General features: G+C 66.0%; 2 protein-coding genes across 2 annotated transcripts; one reads left to right on the forward strand and one right to left on the reverse strand.

The window, feature by feature from the left end:
* Positions 1-5,750: 5,750 nt before the first annotated feature.
* LOC148590390 (folate receptor gamma-like) lies at positions 5,751-8,242 on the reverse strand. The gene is made up of 4 exons (XM_088539092.1): positions 8,036-8,242; positions 7,091-7,279; positions 6,104-6,239; positions 5,751-6,031 (listed from the first exon to the last, which is right to left on the reverse strand). The coding sequence occupies exons 1-4, from the start codon at positions 8,240-8,242 to the stop codon at positions 5,751-5,753; spliced, it is 813 nt and encodes a 270-aa protein (XP_088395218.1).
* Positions 8,243-10,455: 2,213 nt separating this feature from the next.
* On the forward strand, positions 10,456-15,834 carry LOC148590391 (anaphase-promoting complex subunit 15). The gene is made up of 4 exons (XM_088539091.1): positions 10,456-10,575; positions 12,093-12,152; positions 13,006-13,143; positions 15,779-15,834. Exons 1-4 carry the CDS (start codon positions 10,456-10,458, stop codon positions 15,824-15,826), a joined length of 366 nt encoding a protein of 121 aa, XP_088395217.1. The 3' UTR covers positions 15,827-15,834.
* The last annotated feature ends 1,446 nt before the right edge of the window (positions 15,835-17,280 follow it).

Genomic DNA, 17,280 nt, shown 5'->3' on the forward strand with positions numbered 1-17,280 from the left:
CCTCGTTCGGCCCAGTACAATCCACCGCAATAAAGCCCGATTCAGCCCGGTTTGACCCAGTTCGGACCAGTACAATCCACCCCAATATAGCCCGGTTCAGCCCGGTTCGGCCCGGTTCAGCCCGGTTCGGCCCGGTACAATCCACCCCAATATAGCCTCGTTCGGCCCCAGTACAATCCACCGCAATAAAGCCCGATTCGGCCCGGTTTGACCCAGTTCGGACCAGTACAATCCACCCCAATATAGCCCGGTTTGGCCCGGTTCGGCCCGGTAAAATCCACCCCAATATAGCCCGGTTCAGCCCGGTTTGGCCCAACTCGGCCCGGTACAATCCACCCCAATATAGCCCAGTTTGGCCCAGTTTGGCCCGGTTTGGCCTGGCACAGCCCGGTTCGGTCTGGTACAATCCACCCCAAAATAGCCCGGTTCGCCCTGGCACAGCCCGGTTCGGTCTGGTACAATCCACCCCAATTTAGCCCGGTTCAACCCAGTACAATCCACCCCAGTATAGCCTAGTTCGGCCCAGTTCAGCCCAGTACAGCCTCGTTCAGCCCAGTACAATCCACCCCAATAAAGCCCGATTCAGCCCGGTTTGACCCAGTTCGGACCAGTACAATCCACCCCAATATAGCCCGGTTTGGCCCGGTTCGGCCCAGTACAATCCACCCCAATATAGCCCGGTTCAGCCCGGTTTGGCCCGATTCGGCCCGGTACAATCCACCCCAATATAGCCCAGTTCGGCTCAGTTTGGCCCGGTTCGGCCCGGCACAGCCCATTTTGGCCCAGTACAATCCACTCCGATATAGCCCAGTTCAGCCTGGCACAGTCCGGTTCGGCCCAGTACAATCCACCCCAAAATAGCCCGGTTCTCCCTGGCACAGCCCGGTTCGGTCTGGTACAATCCACCCCAATTTAGCCCTGTTCAGCCCAGTACAATCCACCCCAGTATAGCCTAGTTCGGCCCAGTTCAGCCCAGTACATCCTCATTCAGCCCAGTACAATCCACCCCAATAAAGCCCGATTCGGCCTGGTTTGACCCAGTTCGGACCAGTACAATCCACTCCAATTTAGCCCAGTTTGACCCAGTACAATCCACCCCAATATAGCCCGGTTCGGCCCGGCACAGCCCGGTTCAGTCCGGTACAATCCACCCCAATATAGCCCAGTTTGGCTCGGTTCGGCCCAGTACAGCCTGGTTTGGCCCAGTACAACCCACCCAATATAGCTTGGTTTGGTTCTGTTTGACCCAGTTCAGCCCAGTACAATCCACCCCAATGGAGCCCAGTTTGGCCTGGGACAGCCCGGTCCGGCCCGGTATAACCCACCCCAATATAGCCCGGTTCAGCCCAGTTCAGCCCAGTACAGACCAGTTCAGCCCGGTACACTCCAGCCTGGTTCAGCGGGGTTCAGCCCAGCACAGCCCAATTTGGCCCAGTACAGCCCGGTTCAGCCTGATACAACTCGGCCCAGTTCAGCAGGGTTCAGCCTAGCACAGCCCGGTTCAGCCCGGAACAGTCTGGTCCAATACAGCCCGGTTCGGCCCAGTACAACTCAGCCTCATTCAGCAGGGTTGAGCCCAGCACAGCCCAGTTTGGCCTGGTACAGCTCAGCACGGCTCAGCACAGCCTGGTTCGGCCAGATACAGCCCGGCGCACTTCAGCTGGGTTCAGCCCGGCACAGCCTGGTTTGGCCTGGCACAACCCAGCCCCGTGCAGCCTGATTCGACCCAGTACAGCCTGGTTTGGCCCAGTAAAACACAGCCCAGCCCAGTATGGCCCTGTTTGGCCTGCTACAGCCCAGCCCTGTGCAGCCTGATTTGGCCCGGTACAGCCCAGCCTCGTACACCCTGTTTGGTCCAGTGCAGCCTGGTTCAGCCTGGTACAGCCTGGTTCGACCTGGCACAGCCCGGTTTGGCCCAGTACAACGCGGCCACTTGGGTCAAGCTGGTGCAGCTCTGTTTGGCCCAACACAGCCCAGTTTGGCCCAGCACGGTTCAGCCAGGTAAGGCCCAGTTTGGTTCAGCTCTGCACAGCCTGGCCTGGTTCGGCCTGGCACAGCCCAGCTTGGTTCTGTACAGCTCAGTTCAGCCTGGCGCAGCGCAGTACGGTTCAGCCTGGCCCAGTTCGGCCCAGCATGGCCGATCTCGGGACAGTCCAGCTCAGTTTGGTCCAGCACAGCCCAGCCCGGTTCAGCCCAGTACATCCTGTCTCAATTTGGCCTGGTTCGGCCCGGAATGGCCTAATACAACCCAGCTTGGTTCAGCACAGCCCAGTAGAGCCTGGTTCGGCCCGGAACGGCCCAGTTGCACTCGTCCTTGTGGATCCTCCCGAGGTTCCTCCCTGTCCAACTCTCCGTCCCATCCGGGTCCCTCCGATGGCCCCGGGGCCACCAGGGCCACCAGGGCCACCGGCTCCTCCTCCCGCTCCGGTGGCCCCAGTCCCTGTCCCGGGTCATGGAGGGATAAACGGACCGGGACCCGGTCCAGCTCCCCGTCCGCGCGGGCTGCAGCCGGCAGCGGGGCTCAGCCTGGTTCAGCCCAGTTCAGCCCGGTTCAGCCTGGTTCAGCCCGGTTCAGCCCAGTTCAGCCCGGTTCAGCCTGGTTCAGCCCGGTTCAGCCCGGCTCAGCCCAGTTCTGCCCAGCTCAGCCCAGAGCAGCCCAATCAGCCCGGTTCGGCCCAGTTCAGCCCAGTTGATCCCAGCTCAGCCCGGTTCAGCCCGGTTGATCCCAGTGCAGCCCGGCTCAGCCCGGTTCTGCCCAGATCACCCCAGCTCAACCCCGTTCTGCCCAGCTGACCCCAGCACAGCCCAGATCATCCCGGTTCAGCCTGGTTCAGCCTGGTTCAGCCTGATTCAGCCCAGTTCAGCCCAGCTCAGCCCGGTTCAGCCCCATTCAGCCCAGCTGATCCCACATCAGTGCGGCTCACCCCGTCTCAGCCCAGTTCAGCCCAGCTGATGCCAGCACAGCCCAGATCAGCCCAGTTCAGCCTGGTTCAGCCTGGTTCAGCCCAGTTCAGCCTAGCTGATCCCAGCTCAGCACAGTTCAGCCCAGCTCAGCCCGGTTCAGCCCCGTTCAGCCCCGCTGATCCCACATCAGTGCAGCTCACCCCATCTCAGCCCCGTTCTGCCCAGCTGGCCCCAGTGCAGCCCAGTTCAGCCCGGTTCGGTCCAACTCAGCCCAGTTCGTAGCAGCTCAGTCAAGGACACCCCAGTTTATCCCAGCTCAGCCTGGTTCAGTCTAGTTCGGCTTGCTTCAGCCCGGCTCAGCCCACTTGATCCCAGGTCTCCAGTTCAGCCCACATAAGCCCAGTTCAGCCCAGCCCAACCCAGTTCATCCCAGGTCATCCCAGTTCAGCCCGCTTCCGCCTAGCACAGCCTGGCCTGGTTCAGCCCAGTTTAGTTCAGCCCAGCACAGCCCGGTTCAGCCCGGCTCAGCTCAGCTCGCTCCAGCCCAGTAGGTCCAGCATGGCCCGGCTTGGCTCAGACCAGCTCAGGTTGGACTGGTTCAGCCTGGTCCAGTTTAACCCGACCGTAGATGAGCAAAGAGGGACTCGGCCTGGCCAAGCTCAGCCCAGGTCAGCCTGGTTTGGGCCAGTCCAGCTCAGTTCAGCCTAGCTCAGCCCAGGTCCGTTCAGTTTAGCCTGGTTCAGCCCAGCTCAGCCCACTTGATCCCAGTTCAGCCTGCTTCAGCTTACCTCAGCCTAGCTCTGCCTGGTTCAGCCTAGTCCAGCCCAAATCAGCCCAGTTTGGCCCGGTTGAGCCCAGCTTAGCCCATTTTGGCTCAGTTCAGCCCAGTTGAGCCCAGCTCAGCCTGGTTCAGCCCAGTTCAGGCCAGCTTGGTTCAGCCCAGTTGATTCCAGTTCAGCCCAGGTCATCCCAGTTGTGCCCAATTCAGCCCAGTTCAGCCTAGTTGATCCCAGCTCAGCCCTGGTCATCCCAGTTGTGCCCAATTCAGCCCAGTTCGGCCTAGTTGATCCCAGCTCAGCCCTGGTCATCCCAGTTGTGCCCAGTCCAGCCTGGCTCAGCCCAGTTCAGGATGGTCCAACTCAGCTCAGCCCAGTTCTGCCCAGTTCACTCCAGCTCAGCCCAGCTTAGTCCAGGTCATCCCAGCTGAGCCCAGCTCAGCCCAGTTGAGCCCAGTTGATCCCCATTGAACCCAGTTCAGCCCCATGTCCCCAAGTCTCCAAGGTCCCCAAGTCTCCAAGGTCTCCACGTCCTCCCCAATGTCCCCAAGGTCCCGAGGTCTCCAAGGCCCCCACGTTCCCAATGTCCCCATGTCCTCAATGTCCCCACATCTCCAATGTCCCCATGTCCCCAAGGTCCCCACATCCTCCTCAATGTCCCCAAGGTCCCAAGGTCTCCAAGATCCCATTCCCAATGTCCCCATGTCCCCAATGTCCCCACATCCTCCTCAATGTCCCCAAGGTCCCCATGTTCCCAAGTCTCCAAGGTCCCCATGTCCCCAGGGTCCCCAATGTCCCCAAGGTCCCCATATCCCCAAGGTCCCCATGTCCCCAAGGTCACCACATCCTCCTCAATGTCCCTAAGGTCTCCAACGCCCCCACATTCCCAATGTCCCCATGTCCCCACGTCCTCCTCAATGTCCCCATGTCCCCAATGTCCCCAGGTCCTCCTCAACGTCCCCAGTGTCCCCTGTCCCCAAGGCCGAGGGCGCTCATCCCGTCCTGCACTTCGGGCGCTGCCGCCTTTATTCCCGCTCCCGCGCGCGGCTGCCGGATCCGGGCGCTCATCCCGGCGCCGCATCCCGGGGGGGCTCCAGATGTGCATCCCGGTGCCGCATCCAGATGTGCATCCCAGCGACACATCCAGATGTGCATCCTGGTGCTGCAGCTGGATGTGCATCCTGGTGACACAGCTGGACGTGCATCCCATGGCACAGCTGGATGTGGATCCCGGTGACACATCCGGACGTGCATCCCCGTGGCACATCCAGATGTGCATCCCGTGGCACATCCCGATGCGCATCCTGGTGGTGCATCCGGACGTGCGTTCCGATGTCGCATCCAGCTGTGCGCCCTGGTGCCACATCCAGCTGTGCATCCAAATGGCACATCCAGCTGTGCATCCCGAAGGCACATCCAGCTGCACATCCCGGTGGTGCATCCAGATGTGCATCCCAGTGCCACAGCCAGATGTGCATCCAGACGTGCATCCCAGAGGCACATCCAGCTGTGCATCTGGGTGCCACATCTGGATGTGTGTCCTGGTGCCACATCTGGATGTGCATCCTGGTGACACATCCAGCTGTGCATCCTCGTGACAAATCCAGCTGTGCATCCTGGTGACAAATCCAGATGTGAATCCAGCGCCACATCCAGATGCACATCCTGGTGACACGTCTGGATGTGCATCCCGGAGGCCCATCCAGATGTGCCCCTGGGCGCACATCCAGCTGTGCATCCCGGTGCCACATCCGGATGCGCATCCTGGTGACACATCCAGATGTGCATCCCCCATCCAGATGTGTATCCCCCATCCAGCTGTGCATCCTGGTGCCCCATCCAGATGTGCATCCCCCCATCCAGCTGTGCATCCCGGTGCCACATCCGGATGCGTATCCCGGTGCCACATCCAGATGTGCACCCCCCATCCAGATGTGCACCCCCCATCCAGATGTGCACCCCGGTGCCCCATCCAGCTGTGCCTCCCCCATCCAGCTGTGCCTCCCCCATCCAGCCGTGCATCCCGGTTCCCCCCTCACCTTCCTCCTCCTCCATCCGCGTCCCGGTCGCTCAGGGCCGCAGCGGCGCCACCAGAACCGGCACCAGAACCAGCACCAGAACCGGCACCGTCGGCGCCGCCGCCGCGTCCCCCCGCGCGTAGCGCTCGGCCACGGCCGCGTTGGGGTTGGGCAGCGCCGGGTCCCACCAGAGCCGCACGCAGCGCCCGCTGCGGCGCCGCAGCCCCGAGTAGCGGTAGGAGCCCGACCAGACCCGCTCGCACAGCGCCGGCGCCGACCCGAACACGGCCTCGAAGCGGCGGCACCGCGCGCCGCGCGGGCACGCGTTGCTGCCTGCGGCGGCACCGTCAGCACCGGTGGTACCGGCGGTACCGGTGGTACCGGTGCCGGTCCCGGTGCCCTCACCCGAGGTCCAGTTCCAGCCCCGGTGCCAGTTGTCCTTGCAGGTGAGCGCGTCCCTGCAGTCCTCCCACCACTGCTCGCAGTCCTCCTTGCACAGCGGCACGTGCAGGATGCGCTCGCGGCGCCAGCTCGTGTCGCTCTGCGCGGTGTGTGCGGGGGTCAGCGCCGCGGGCGGAGCCGTGGCTGACCCATAGGCTGCCCCATAGCGTGACCCACAGGCTGACCCACAGCCTGCCCCATAGCGTGACCCATAGCTGACCCATAGACTGACCCATAGCTGCCCCACTGCTGTGCCCTGCCCCGCAGCCTGCCCCACAGCCTGCCCCACTGCTGCCCCATAGACTGCCCCATAGACTGCCCCACAGCTGCCCCATAGCCTGCCCCACAGCCTGACCCATAGCCTGACCCATAGCCTGACCCATAGCCTGACCCACACATGCACCCTGCCCCGTAGCCTGCCCCACAGACTGTCCCACAGCCTGCCCCACACTTCCACCCCACAGCTGCGCCCATAGCCTGCCCCATAGCTTGCCCCACAGACTGCCCCACACCTGTCCCACACCCACAGCCTGCCCCACACTTCCACCCCACAGCCTGCCCCATAGCCTGCCCCACACCCTGCCCCCAATACTACCCCACACCTGCCCCACACCTGCACCCTGCCCCACAGCCTGTCCTGCAGCCTGCCCCACACCTGCACCCCACACCCTGCCCTGCGCCCTGCCCCACATGTACACCGCACACCCCACACCTCCGCCCCACAGCCTGCCCCACACCCCACACCCATCACCCTGCACCTCCGCCCCACACCTCCACCCCACAGCCTGCCCCACACCCTGCACCCATCACCCTGCACTGCGCCCCACACCCTGCCCCACACCCAGCCCCACACCCTGCCCCACACCTGCCCCACACCTGCCCCACACCCTGCCCCACACCCCCCGCTCCACCCCCTGCCCCCTTGCAGTGGGGCAGCCCTGCCCCACGCACCTGGTCGATCCAGGGCCCCAGGTTGGGGTCGCACTCGTACAGACAGGTGTCCTGCACGAAGTGGCGCCGGCACTTGGGGGGCAGGACCCCGCAGTGGTTCCAGTTGAAGTTGTACAGGTAGGAGCGGTCCTCGTGCGCCGCCTCGCTCGTGTTGGCCGTGCAGCACGCGTTGTCCCTCCACAGCGCGCACTGCGGGGGAGCGGGGGGCTGAGCCGGGGGGCGGCGCCGTGGGGCAGAGCCGTGGGGCTGAGCCGGGGGGTGGCTCCATGGGGCTGAGCCGTGGGGCTGAGCTATGGGGCAGCGCTGTGGGGCTGAGCCGTGGGGCTGAGCCGGGGGGCAGCGCCGTGGGGCAGAGCCATGGGGCTGAGCCAGGGGGATGAGCCGGGGGGCAGCGCCATGGGGATGAGCCGTGGGGTGGCTCCATGGGGCAGCGCCGTGGGGCAGCGCCGTGGGGCAGAGCCCTGGGGCAGCACCATGGGGCTCAGCCACGGAGTGGCTCCGTGGGGCTCAGCCGTGGGGCAGAGCCATGGGGCAGTGCTGTGGGGTGGCTCCATGGGGCAGAGCCATGGGGCTCAACCATGGGGTGGCTCCGTGGGGTACAGCCATGGGGTGGCGCCATGGGGAAGCACCATGGGACTGAGCTGTGGGGTGGCGCTGTGGGGCAGAGCCATGGGGCAGCGCTGTGGGGCTCAGCCATAGAGCAATGCCGTGGGACTCAGCCGTGGGGCAGCGCTATGGGGCAGCGCCATGGGGCAGCGCTATGGGGCTCAGCCATGAGGCAGCGCTATGGGGCTCAGCCGTGGGGCAGCGCTATGGGGCAGCGCCATGGGGCAGCGCCATGGGGCAGCGCTATGGGGCAGCGCTATGGGGCAGCACCATAGGGCAGCGCTATGGGGCAGCGCTATGGGGCAGCGCTATGGGGCAGCCCCACGGCGCCGCTCCTACCTGCCCGTAGAGCAGCCCCTCGGGGCCCGGCTCCTGCTTGTGGTGCTTGGCGTCCAGGCAGACGTTGAGCAGCGACTCAGCCGCCCGGGGCGCGGGGGCCACCGGGGCCACCAGGGACAGCGACAGCAGCGACAGCGACAGCGACGGTGACACCGGCCACAGCAGCAACAGCAGCGACAGCAGCGACAGCAGCGCCCGCCCCGCCATGGCGCTGTGGGGCACGGGGGTCCCTGCGCGGTTGTGTCCGGTTGTGTCCGGTTGTGTCCGGTTGTGTCCCCGTTCGGGTGTCCCCGTTCGGGTGTCGCCGTCCCCGGGTGTCCCCGTTCGGTTGTTGCGGGCGCTGCCCGACTCAAAGGTCGCCCGGGGAACGGGGGGGGGACACGTGGGGAACGTGTGGGGCCGTGGGGACGGGGGCGGCCCTGGGGCGGGGGGGGATCTATGGGGCGGGGGGATCTATGGGGCGGGGGGGGTCCTATGGGGCGGGGGGGAATCTATGGGGCGGGGGGATCTATGGGGCAGGAGGATCTATGGGGCAGGAGGGATCTATGGAGCGGGGGGGAATCTATGGGGCGGGGGGATCTATGGGGCGGGGGGATCTATGGGGCAGGGGGGGATCTATGGGGCGGGGGGATCTATGGGGCGGGGGGGATCTATGGGACAGGGGGATCTATGGGGCAGGGGGTCCTATGGGGCGGGGGGATCTATGGGGCAGGGGGGTCTATGGGGCGGGGGGGTCTATGGGGCTGGGGGGATCTATGGGGCAGGGGGGTCCTATGGGGCAGGGGGATCTATGGGGCGGGGGGATCTATGGGGCGGGGGGGGATCTATGGGCGGGGGGATCTATGGGACAGGGGGATCTATGGGGCGGGGGGGGATCTATGGGGCGGGGGGATCTATGGGGCGGGGGGATCTATGGGGCAGGGGGATCTATGGCGGGGGGGGATCTATGGGGCGGGGGGATCTATGGGGCTGGGGGATCTATGGGGCGGGGGGGGATCTATGGGACAGGGGGATCTATGGGGCGGGGGGATCTATGGGGCGGGGGGATCTATGGGGCAGGGGGATCTATGGGGCGGGGGGGGATCTATGGGGCAGGGGGATCTATGGGGCGGGGGGATCTATGGGGCGGGGGGGATCTATGGGGCGGGGGGATCTATGGGGCGGGGGGGGATCTATGGGGCGGGGGGATCTATGGGGCAGGGGGGTCTATGGGGCTGGGGGGATCTATGGGGCGGGGGGGATCTATGGGGCAGGGGGGTCTATGGGGCAGGGGGATCTATGGGGCAGGGGGGATCTATGGGGCAGGGGGGTCCAATGGGGCGGGGGGGATCTATGGGGCAGGGGGGATCTATGGGGCGGGGGGATCTATGGGGCGGGGGGATCTATGGGGTGGGGGGGATCTATGGGGCAGGGGGATCTATGGGGCAGGGAGATCTATGGGGCAGGGGGGATCTATGGGGTGGGGGGGATCTATGGGGCAGGGAGATCTATGGGGCAGGGGGGATCTATGGGGCGGGGGGATCTATGGGGCGGGGGGATCTATGGGGCGGGGGGATCTATGGGGCAGGGGGATCTATGGGGTGGGGGGGATCTATGGGGCAGGGAGATCTATGGGGCGGGGGGATCTATGGGGCGGGGGGATCTATGGGGCGGGGGGATCTATGGGGCAGGGGGACCCGCGGGGGGGGCGGGGCCAGTCCCGGCCTCGCGCGCGCACGGGGGGGGCGGGGCCCCGCGTGACCCCGCCCCCCGCCACTCAGCCCGCGGCCCCGCCCCTTCCACGTCACCGCGACGGGCGTGGCCTCCTCCGCGCAGCGCGGGCCCCGCCCCCTTCCGTTCCGCGCCGTGACGGGTCCGTGCGGAGGCGGCTCCGCGTTCCCGACTTCCGGGGGCGTCAGCGCGGGGCGGGGCGCGGCGCTTCCGGTCCGTGTGGGGGCGGTGCGCGGCGTTTCCGGTCCGTGCGGAGGCGGCTCCGCGTTCCCGAGTTCCGGGTCCGTGCGCGCAGGGCGGTACGCGGCATTTCCGGTCCGTGCGCGCAGGGCTGTGCGCGGCATTTCCGGTCCGCGCGCAGGGCGGTGCGCGGCATTTCCGGTCCGCGCTCAGGGCGGGGCGGTACGCTGCATTTCCGGTCCGTGCGCGCGCAGGGGCGGTACGCGGCGTTTCCGGTCCGCGCTCAGGGCCGTACGCGGCATTTCCGGTCCGTGCGCGCGCAGGGCGGTGCGCGGCATTTCCGGTCCGTGCGCGCGCAGGGGCGGTACGCGGCGTTTCCGGTCCGTGCGGAGGCGGCTCCGCGCTCGGGGGCTCCGCGGCCCCGCGGCGCTCCGTTCCGCTCCGTGCCCGGTTCCCGGTTCCGGTTCCCGGTTCCGGTGCCCGGTTCCCGGTTCCGGTGCCCCGTTCCCGGTTCCGGTTCCGGCGCCGCCATGTGCACGCTGTTCCCGTCGCTGCTCCCCCGCGTCACGGAGCCGCTCTGGTTCGGCGCCGAGCGGCCCTGCGGCGGCGAGAGCGACCTGCAGCAGCGCGAGCAGCAGCACCGCGCGTGGGTGCGTGGGGGGACACGGGGACGGGGACGGGAACGGGGGGACACGGGGACAGGGGACACCGGGGGGGACGGAACGGGGACGGGGACGGGGGGGACGGGAACGGGGGGAACGGGAACGGGGACGGGAATGGAGGGGACGGGAACGGGAACGGGGGGAACGGGAACGGGGAGGGACTGGGAACGGGGGGGATGGGAACGGGGGGGACGGGACCGGGGGGGACGGGAACGGGACGGGAACGGGAACGGGGGGGACGGGAACGGGGGGGACGGGGACAGGGACACCGGGGGGACGGGGGACAGGGGGACAGGGGTGACACAGGGACACAGGACAGGGGGACGAGGGGACACGGGGGACACGGGGATACGGGGACGGGGGGACAAGGGGGACACGGGGACAGGGACACAGGGGGACACCAGGGGGGACGGGGGACACGGGACAGGGGTGACACAGGGACACGGGGGGACACAGGGATGGGAACAAGGGGGACACGGGGCCAGGGGACACAAGGGGGACACGGGGTGGGGGGACGAGGGGACACGGGGGACACGGGGGCGGGGGGACACAGGAACAGGGGGATACGGGAACAGGGGGACGGGGGGACGGGGTGACAGGGACATGGGACAATGGGACGGGACGGGGGGACACGGGAACAGGGGGACGGGGGGACAGGGGTGACACGGGGACAGGGACATGGGACGGGGGGACAGGGGACAGGAGCACAGGGGGGACACGGGGGACATGGGGGACATGGGGGACAGGGGAACGGAGGGGACGGGGGTCACGGGATGGGGGACAAGGGGACAGGGACGAAGGGACCGCGGGGACAGGGGGACGGGGACACGGGGGCGGGGGGACATGGGGACATGGGGACATGGGGGACATGGGGTGCAGGGGGGTTACGGGACGGGGGGACACGGGGGGGACACGGGATGGGGGGACAGAGCTTGGGGACCTTGGGGACCCTGGGGACGGGGGCTATGGGGCTCATGGGGACGGGGGGTCCATGGGGGTCCAGGGGCCTTGGGGACAGGGCCTGGGGACCTTGGGGACCTTGGGGACAGGGGCCATAGGGGGCCATGGGGACTTTGGGGACAGGGCCCTTGGGGACCTTGGCGACAGGGTCTGTTGGGGGTGACGGGGGGGGACACCCCGGGACAGGGACAAGGACACGGGGGTGGGGACAAGGGGGTGGGTCCGGGAATGGGGGTGACAGGAGGGACCTGGGACTGGGATGACGGAGGAGTCCTGGGAACGAGAGGCCGGGAGGAGGCGGGAAGGAGGTGGGAATGAGACCGGGATCGAGGCGGGATGAGGCGGGAAAGAGGCCGGGATGAGGCGGGAAGCAGGCCGGGAACGAGGCTGGGATCGAGGCGGGAAGGAGGCTGGGATGAGACCGGGATGGAGGTTGGGAATGAGGTGGGAAGGAGACCGGGATGCGGTGGGAATGAGGCTGGGATGAGGCGGGAAGGAGGCCGGGATGAGGCCGGGATGAGGCCGGTCCGAGCCGCCGGCCGCAGCTGCAGAGCATCGCGGAGAGGGACAACAACCTGGTGCCCATCGGGAAACCTGCGTCCGAGGTGGGAACGGGGACGGGAACGGGGATGGGGACGGGAATGGGGATGGGGATGGGAATGGGAATGGGAATGGGAATGGGGATGGGGATGGGGATGGGGATGGGAACGGGAATGGGAATGGGGACAGGAGGGGGGACAAAGACGGAAATAGGGATGCGGACGGGAATGGGAATGGGGACAGGAATGGGGATGGGAATGGGGACAGGAGAAGGGATAAAAGCGGAAGTGGGGATGGGAGCAGGAATGGGAATGGAGACGGGAGCATGGATAGGAATGGGGACGGGAGCAGGAACGGGAACAGGAACAGGAATGGGGATGGGAACAGGAACGGGAATGGGAACAGGAACAGGAATGGGGATGGGAATGGAAACAGGAATGGGAACGGGAATGGGGATGGGAAGAGGAGCGAGGATGGGAACGGGGAGATGGGAGTGGGGACAGGAGTGCGGATGGGAATGGGGATGGGAATGGGGACAGGGACAGGAGTGCAGATGGGGACGGGAATGGGGATGGGAATGGGAATGGGGACAGGAGCGGGGACGGGAGCGGGGCCAGGAACGGGAATGGGGATAGGGATGGGAGCGGGGCTGGGAACAGGCACAGGAGCAGGAACGGGGCTGGGATCGGGACCGGGATCGGGATCGGGGCTGGGATCGGGATTGGGAACGGGATCGGGATCGGGACTGGGATCAGGACCGGGGTCGGGACCGGGATTGGGAATGGGGATGGGGACGGGAGTGGGGCCAGGAACGGGAATGGGGATAGGGATGGGAGCAGGGCTGGGAATGGGCCCAGGAGCCGGAACGGGGCCGGGATCGGGACCGGGATCGGGATGGGGATGGGGTCCATTGGGCAGCACTACGACGAGGAGGAGGAGGAGGACGACGAGGACGACGAGGACAGCGAGGAGGACTCGGAGGACGACGAGGACATGCAGGACATGGACGAGATGAACGACTACAACGAGTCCCCGGACGACGGCGACGCCAACGAGGTGCCACGCGGGAATGCCGTTCCCACCGGGAATGGTGCTCCATCCTGTTGGGAACGGTGTTCCCATCCCGCCGGGAACAGCGCTCCATCCCACTGGGAATGGTGTTCCCATCCCACCGGGAACGGCGCTCCATCCCGCCGGGAACGGTGTTCCCATCCCGCCGGGAATGGTGCTCCCATCCCGCCGGGAATGGTGCTCCCATCCCACTGGGAATGGTGTTCCCATCCCGCCGGGAACGGCACTCCATCCCACCGGGAACAGCGCTCCATCCCAACGGGAATGGTGTTCCCATCCCGCCGGGAACGGCGCTCCATCCCACTGGGAATGGTGTTCCCATCCCGCCGGGAACGGCGCTCCATCCCGCTGGGAATGGTGTTCCCATCCCACTGGGAACGGCGCTCCCATCCCACCAGGAACGGCGCTCCATCCTGTTGGGAATGGTGTTCCCATCCCGCCGGGAACGGTGCTCCCATCCCGCCGGGAACGGTGTTCCCATCCCGCCGGGAACGGCACTCCATCCCGCCGGGAACGGCGCTCCATCCCACTGGGAATGGTGCTCCATCCCGCCGGGAATGGCGCTCCATCCTGTTGGGAATGGTGTTCCCATCCCACCGGGAACAGTGCTCCCATCCCGCCGGGAACGGCGCTCCATCCTGTTGGGAATGGTGTTCCCATCCCACCCGGAACGGCGCTCCATCCTGTTGGGAATGGTGTTCCCATCCCGCCGGGAACGGTGCTCCCATCCCGCCGGGAACGGCGCTCCATCCCGCCGGGAACGGCGCTCCATCCCGCCGGGAACGGCGCTCCCATCCCGCCGGGAACAGTGCTCCCATCCCGCCAGGAACGGCGCTCCCATCCTGTTGGGAATGGCACTCCCATCCCGCCGGGAACAGCGCTCCATCCCGTTGGGAATGGGCGTGTGGAGCCGCAGGACGGCGCTCCCATCCCACCGGGAACGGCGCTCCCATCCTGCTGGGAATGGTGCTCCCATCCCACCGGGAATGGGTGTGCGGAGCGCGGGATGGCGCTCCCATCCCACCGGGAATGGTGCTCCCATCCCGCCGGGAATGGGCATGTGGAGCCACAGGACGGCGCTCCCATCCTGTTGGGAACGGTGCTCCCATCCCTCCGGGAACGGCGCTCCCATCCCGCCGGGAATGGCCACATGGAGCCGTGGGATGGCATTCCCATCCCAGTGGGAACGGCGCTCCATCCCGCCGGGAATGGGGGTGTGGAGCACGGGATGGTGCTCCCATCCCGCCGGGAACAGCATTCCCATCCCGCTGGGAATGATGCTCCCATCCCGTTGGGAATGGGCGTGCGGAGCGCGGGACGGCGTTTCCCGTCCTGCCGGAAATGGCGTTCCCATCCCGCTGGGAATGGCCACATGGAGCCGTGGGACGGCATTCCCATCTCGCCAGGAACAGTGTTCCCATCCCACTGGGAATGGGGATGCAGCCACGCGGAGCCGCCTTGCAGGATAACAGAGCCCAATCCCGGTGGGATGACGCTCCCATTCCCGGTGGGAACACCCGCATGGAGCCACCCCATGGGATGATGCTCCCGTTTCCCATAGGAACAGCCATGCGGAGCCGCCCTGCGGGAAACACTTCCCATTCCCATCGGGACAACGCTCCCCATTCCCAGCGGGAGCGGCCACATGGAGCCACTTCCATGGGATGACGCTCCCATCCCGGCAGGAATGGCCGTGCGGAGCCGCCCCACGGGATGACGCTCCCGTTCCCAGCGGGATGATGCTCCCATTCCCAATGAGACGACGCTCCCGTTCCCAGCGGGATGATGCTCCCATTCCCAATGGGATGACGCTCCCGTTCCCAGCGGGATGATGCTCCCATTCCCAATGGGATGATGCTCCTGTTCCCGGCGGGAATGGCCATGTGGAGCCATCCCATGCGACAACACTCCCATTCCCATCGGGATGACACTCCCATTCCCAATGGGACAATGCTCCCGTTCCCATCGGGACGATGCTCCCATTCCCAGTGGGATGATGCTCCTGTTCCCAGCGGGAATGGCCATGTGGAGTCATCCCATGGGATAACACTCCCATTCCCAATGGGACAACACTCCCGTTTCCGGTGGGATGATGCTCCCGTTCCCAATGGGACGATGCTCCTGTTCCCAGCGGGAATGGCCATGCGGAGCCATCCCATGGGATAACACTCCCATTCCCATCGGGATGACACTCCCATTCCCAATGGGACGACGCTCGCATTCCCATCGGGATGCTCCCATTCCCGGCGGGAATGGCCATATGGAGCCATCCCATGGGATGACATTCCCATTCCCAATGGGACAACACTCCCATTCCCAATGGGACGACGCTCCCGTTCCCAGCAGGAATGGCCATGCGGAGCCATCCCGTGGGACAACACTCCCATTCCCAATGGGACAACACTCCCATTCCCAATGGGATGACGCTCCCATTCCCAATGGGACGACGCTCCCGTTCCCGGCGGGAGCGGCCGCCCGGGTCCCCCCGTGTCCCTTCCCTGGTCCCCGCGGGTGACGCTCGGGACAGCGGCCGAGCCGGGGTGGCCCCGTCCCCATCCCGGTGCCATCCCCATCCCGCCGGGAAGCAGCTCCCGGAGCCGCCGCTTCCCCCTTCCCGCAGGTGGACATGGAAGGGGCGGAGCAGGATCAGGACCAGTGGATGATCTGAGGCCACCGGCGCCCTGGGGACACGAGGGGACACGAGGGGACACGAGGGGACACGAGGGGACACGAGGGGACGCGGCACGGAGCGGCCGGCGGCACCGGGACGGCGCTGCGGGAATGGGGACGGAATGGCGTTCCGGGAATGGGGACGGGGCTGCGGGAATGGGGACGGAATGGCGCTGTGGGAATGGGGATGGAATGGTGTTCTGGGAATTGGGATGGGGCTGTGGGAATGGGGACGGAATGGCGCTGTGGGAATGGGGACGGAATGGCGTTCCGGGAATTGGGATGGCGCTGCGGGAATGGGGACGGAATGGCGCTATGGGAATGGGGATGGCGCTCCTGGCACTGGGATGACCCTCCGGGCACCGGGATGATGCTCCTGGCATCGGGATGCCGCTCCGGACACGGGGCCTCCGTTCCGCCGCAGCCTCCAATAAAGGCCTTTTCCCGCAGCCTCCAGGATCCCCTTTCCCGCAGCTTCCAGGGAATCTCTGTATCCCGCAGCCTCCAATAGCCCCTTTATCCCTTGACCTCCATTGAACCCCTTTATCCCGCAGCCTCCACTTGCCCTTTTGTTCCTTGGCCTCCAATGAAGCCATTCATCCCACAGCCTCCAATAACCTCCTTTCCCGCAGCCTCCAATATCCCCCCTCCAATAGCCCCTTTATCCCGCAGCCTCCACCGAAGCCATTCCTCCCACAGCCTCCACTAGCCCCTTTATCCCGCAGCCTCCAATAAAGCCCTTTCCCGCAGCCTCCATTGAACCTCTTTATCCCTCGGCCTCCAATGAAGCCGATCCTCCCGCAGCCTCCAATAGCCCCTTTATCCCTTGGCCTCCAATAGCCCCCTCATCCCGCAGCCTCCACTGGTCCCTTTATCCTGCAGCCTCTAATAACACCTTCATCCCGCAGCCTCCAATAAAACTCTTTCCCACATCCCCCTCTCGCCCCTTTGCCCCACAGCCTCCGCTAGCTGCTTTATCCCTTGACCTCCATTGAACCTCTTTATCCCGCAGCCTCCACTCGCCGCTTTATTCCTTGGTCTCCAATAACCCCTTTATTCCTTGGCCTCCAATGAACCGCTTCGCCCCACAGCCTCCAATAATCCCTTTTTCCTCGGCCTCCAATAACCCCTATTATCCCTCGGCCTCCAACGAAGCCCTTCACCCTGCAGCCTCCATTGAACCTCTTTATCCCTTGGTCTCCACTCGCCCCTTTATTCCTTGGTCTCCAATGAAGCCCTTTGCCCCGCAGCCTCCATTAACCCTCTTATCCCTTGACCTCCATTGAACCTCTTTATCCCACAGCCTCCACTCGCCCCTTTATTCCTCGGCCTCCAATGAAGCCCTTGGCCCCGCAGCCTCCACTAGCCTGTTTATCCCTTGACCTCCATTGAACCCCTTTGTCCCGCAGCCTCCAATAGCCCCTTTATCCCTCGGCCTCCAACGAAGCCCTT

The sequence above is a fragment of the Tinamus guttatus genome, unplaced genomic scaffold (genome assembly GCF_059628265.1).
Source record: "Tinamus guttatus ecotype Peru unplaced genomic scaffold, ASM5962826v1 Tinamus_guttatus_pri_ptg001372l, whole genome shotgun sequence".
Lineage (NCBI taxonomy): Eukaryota > Metazoa > Chordata > Aves > Tinamiformes > Tinamidae > Tinamus > Tinamus guttatus.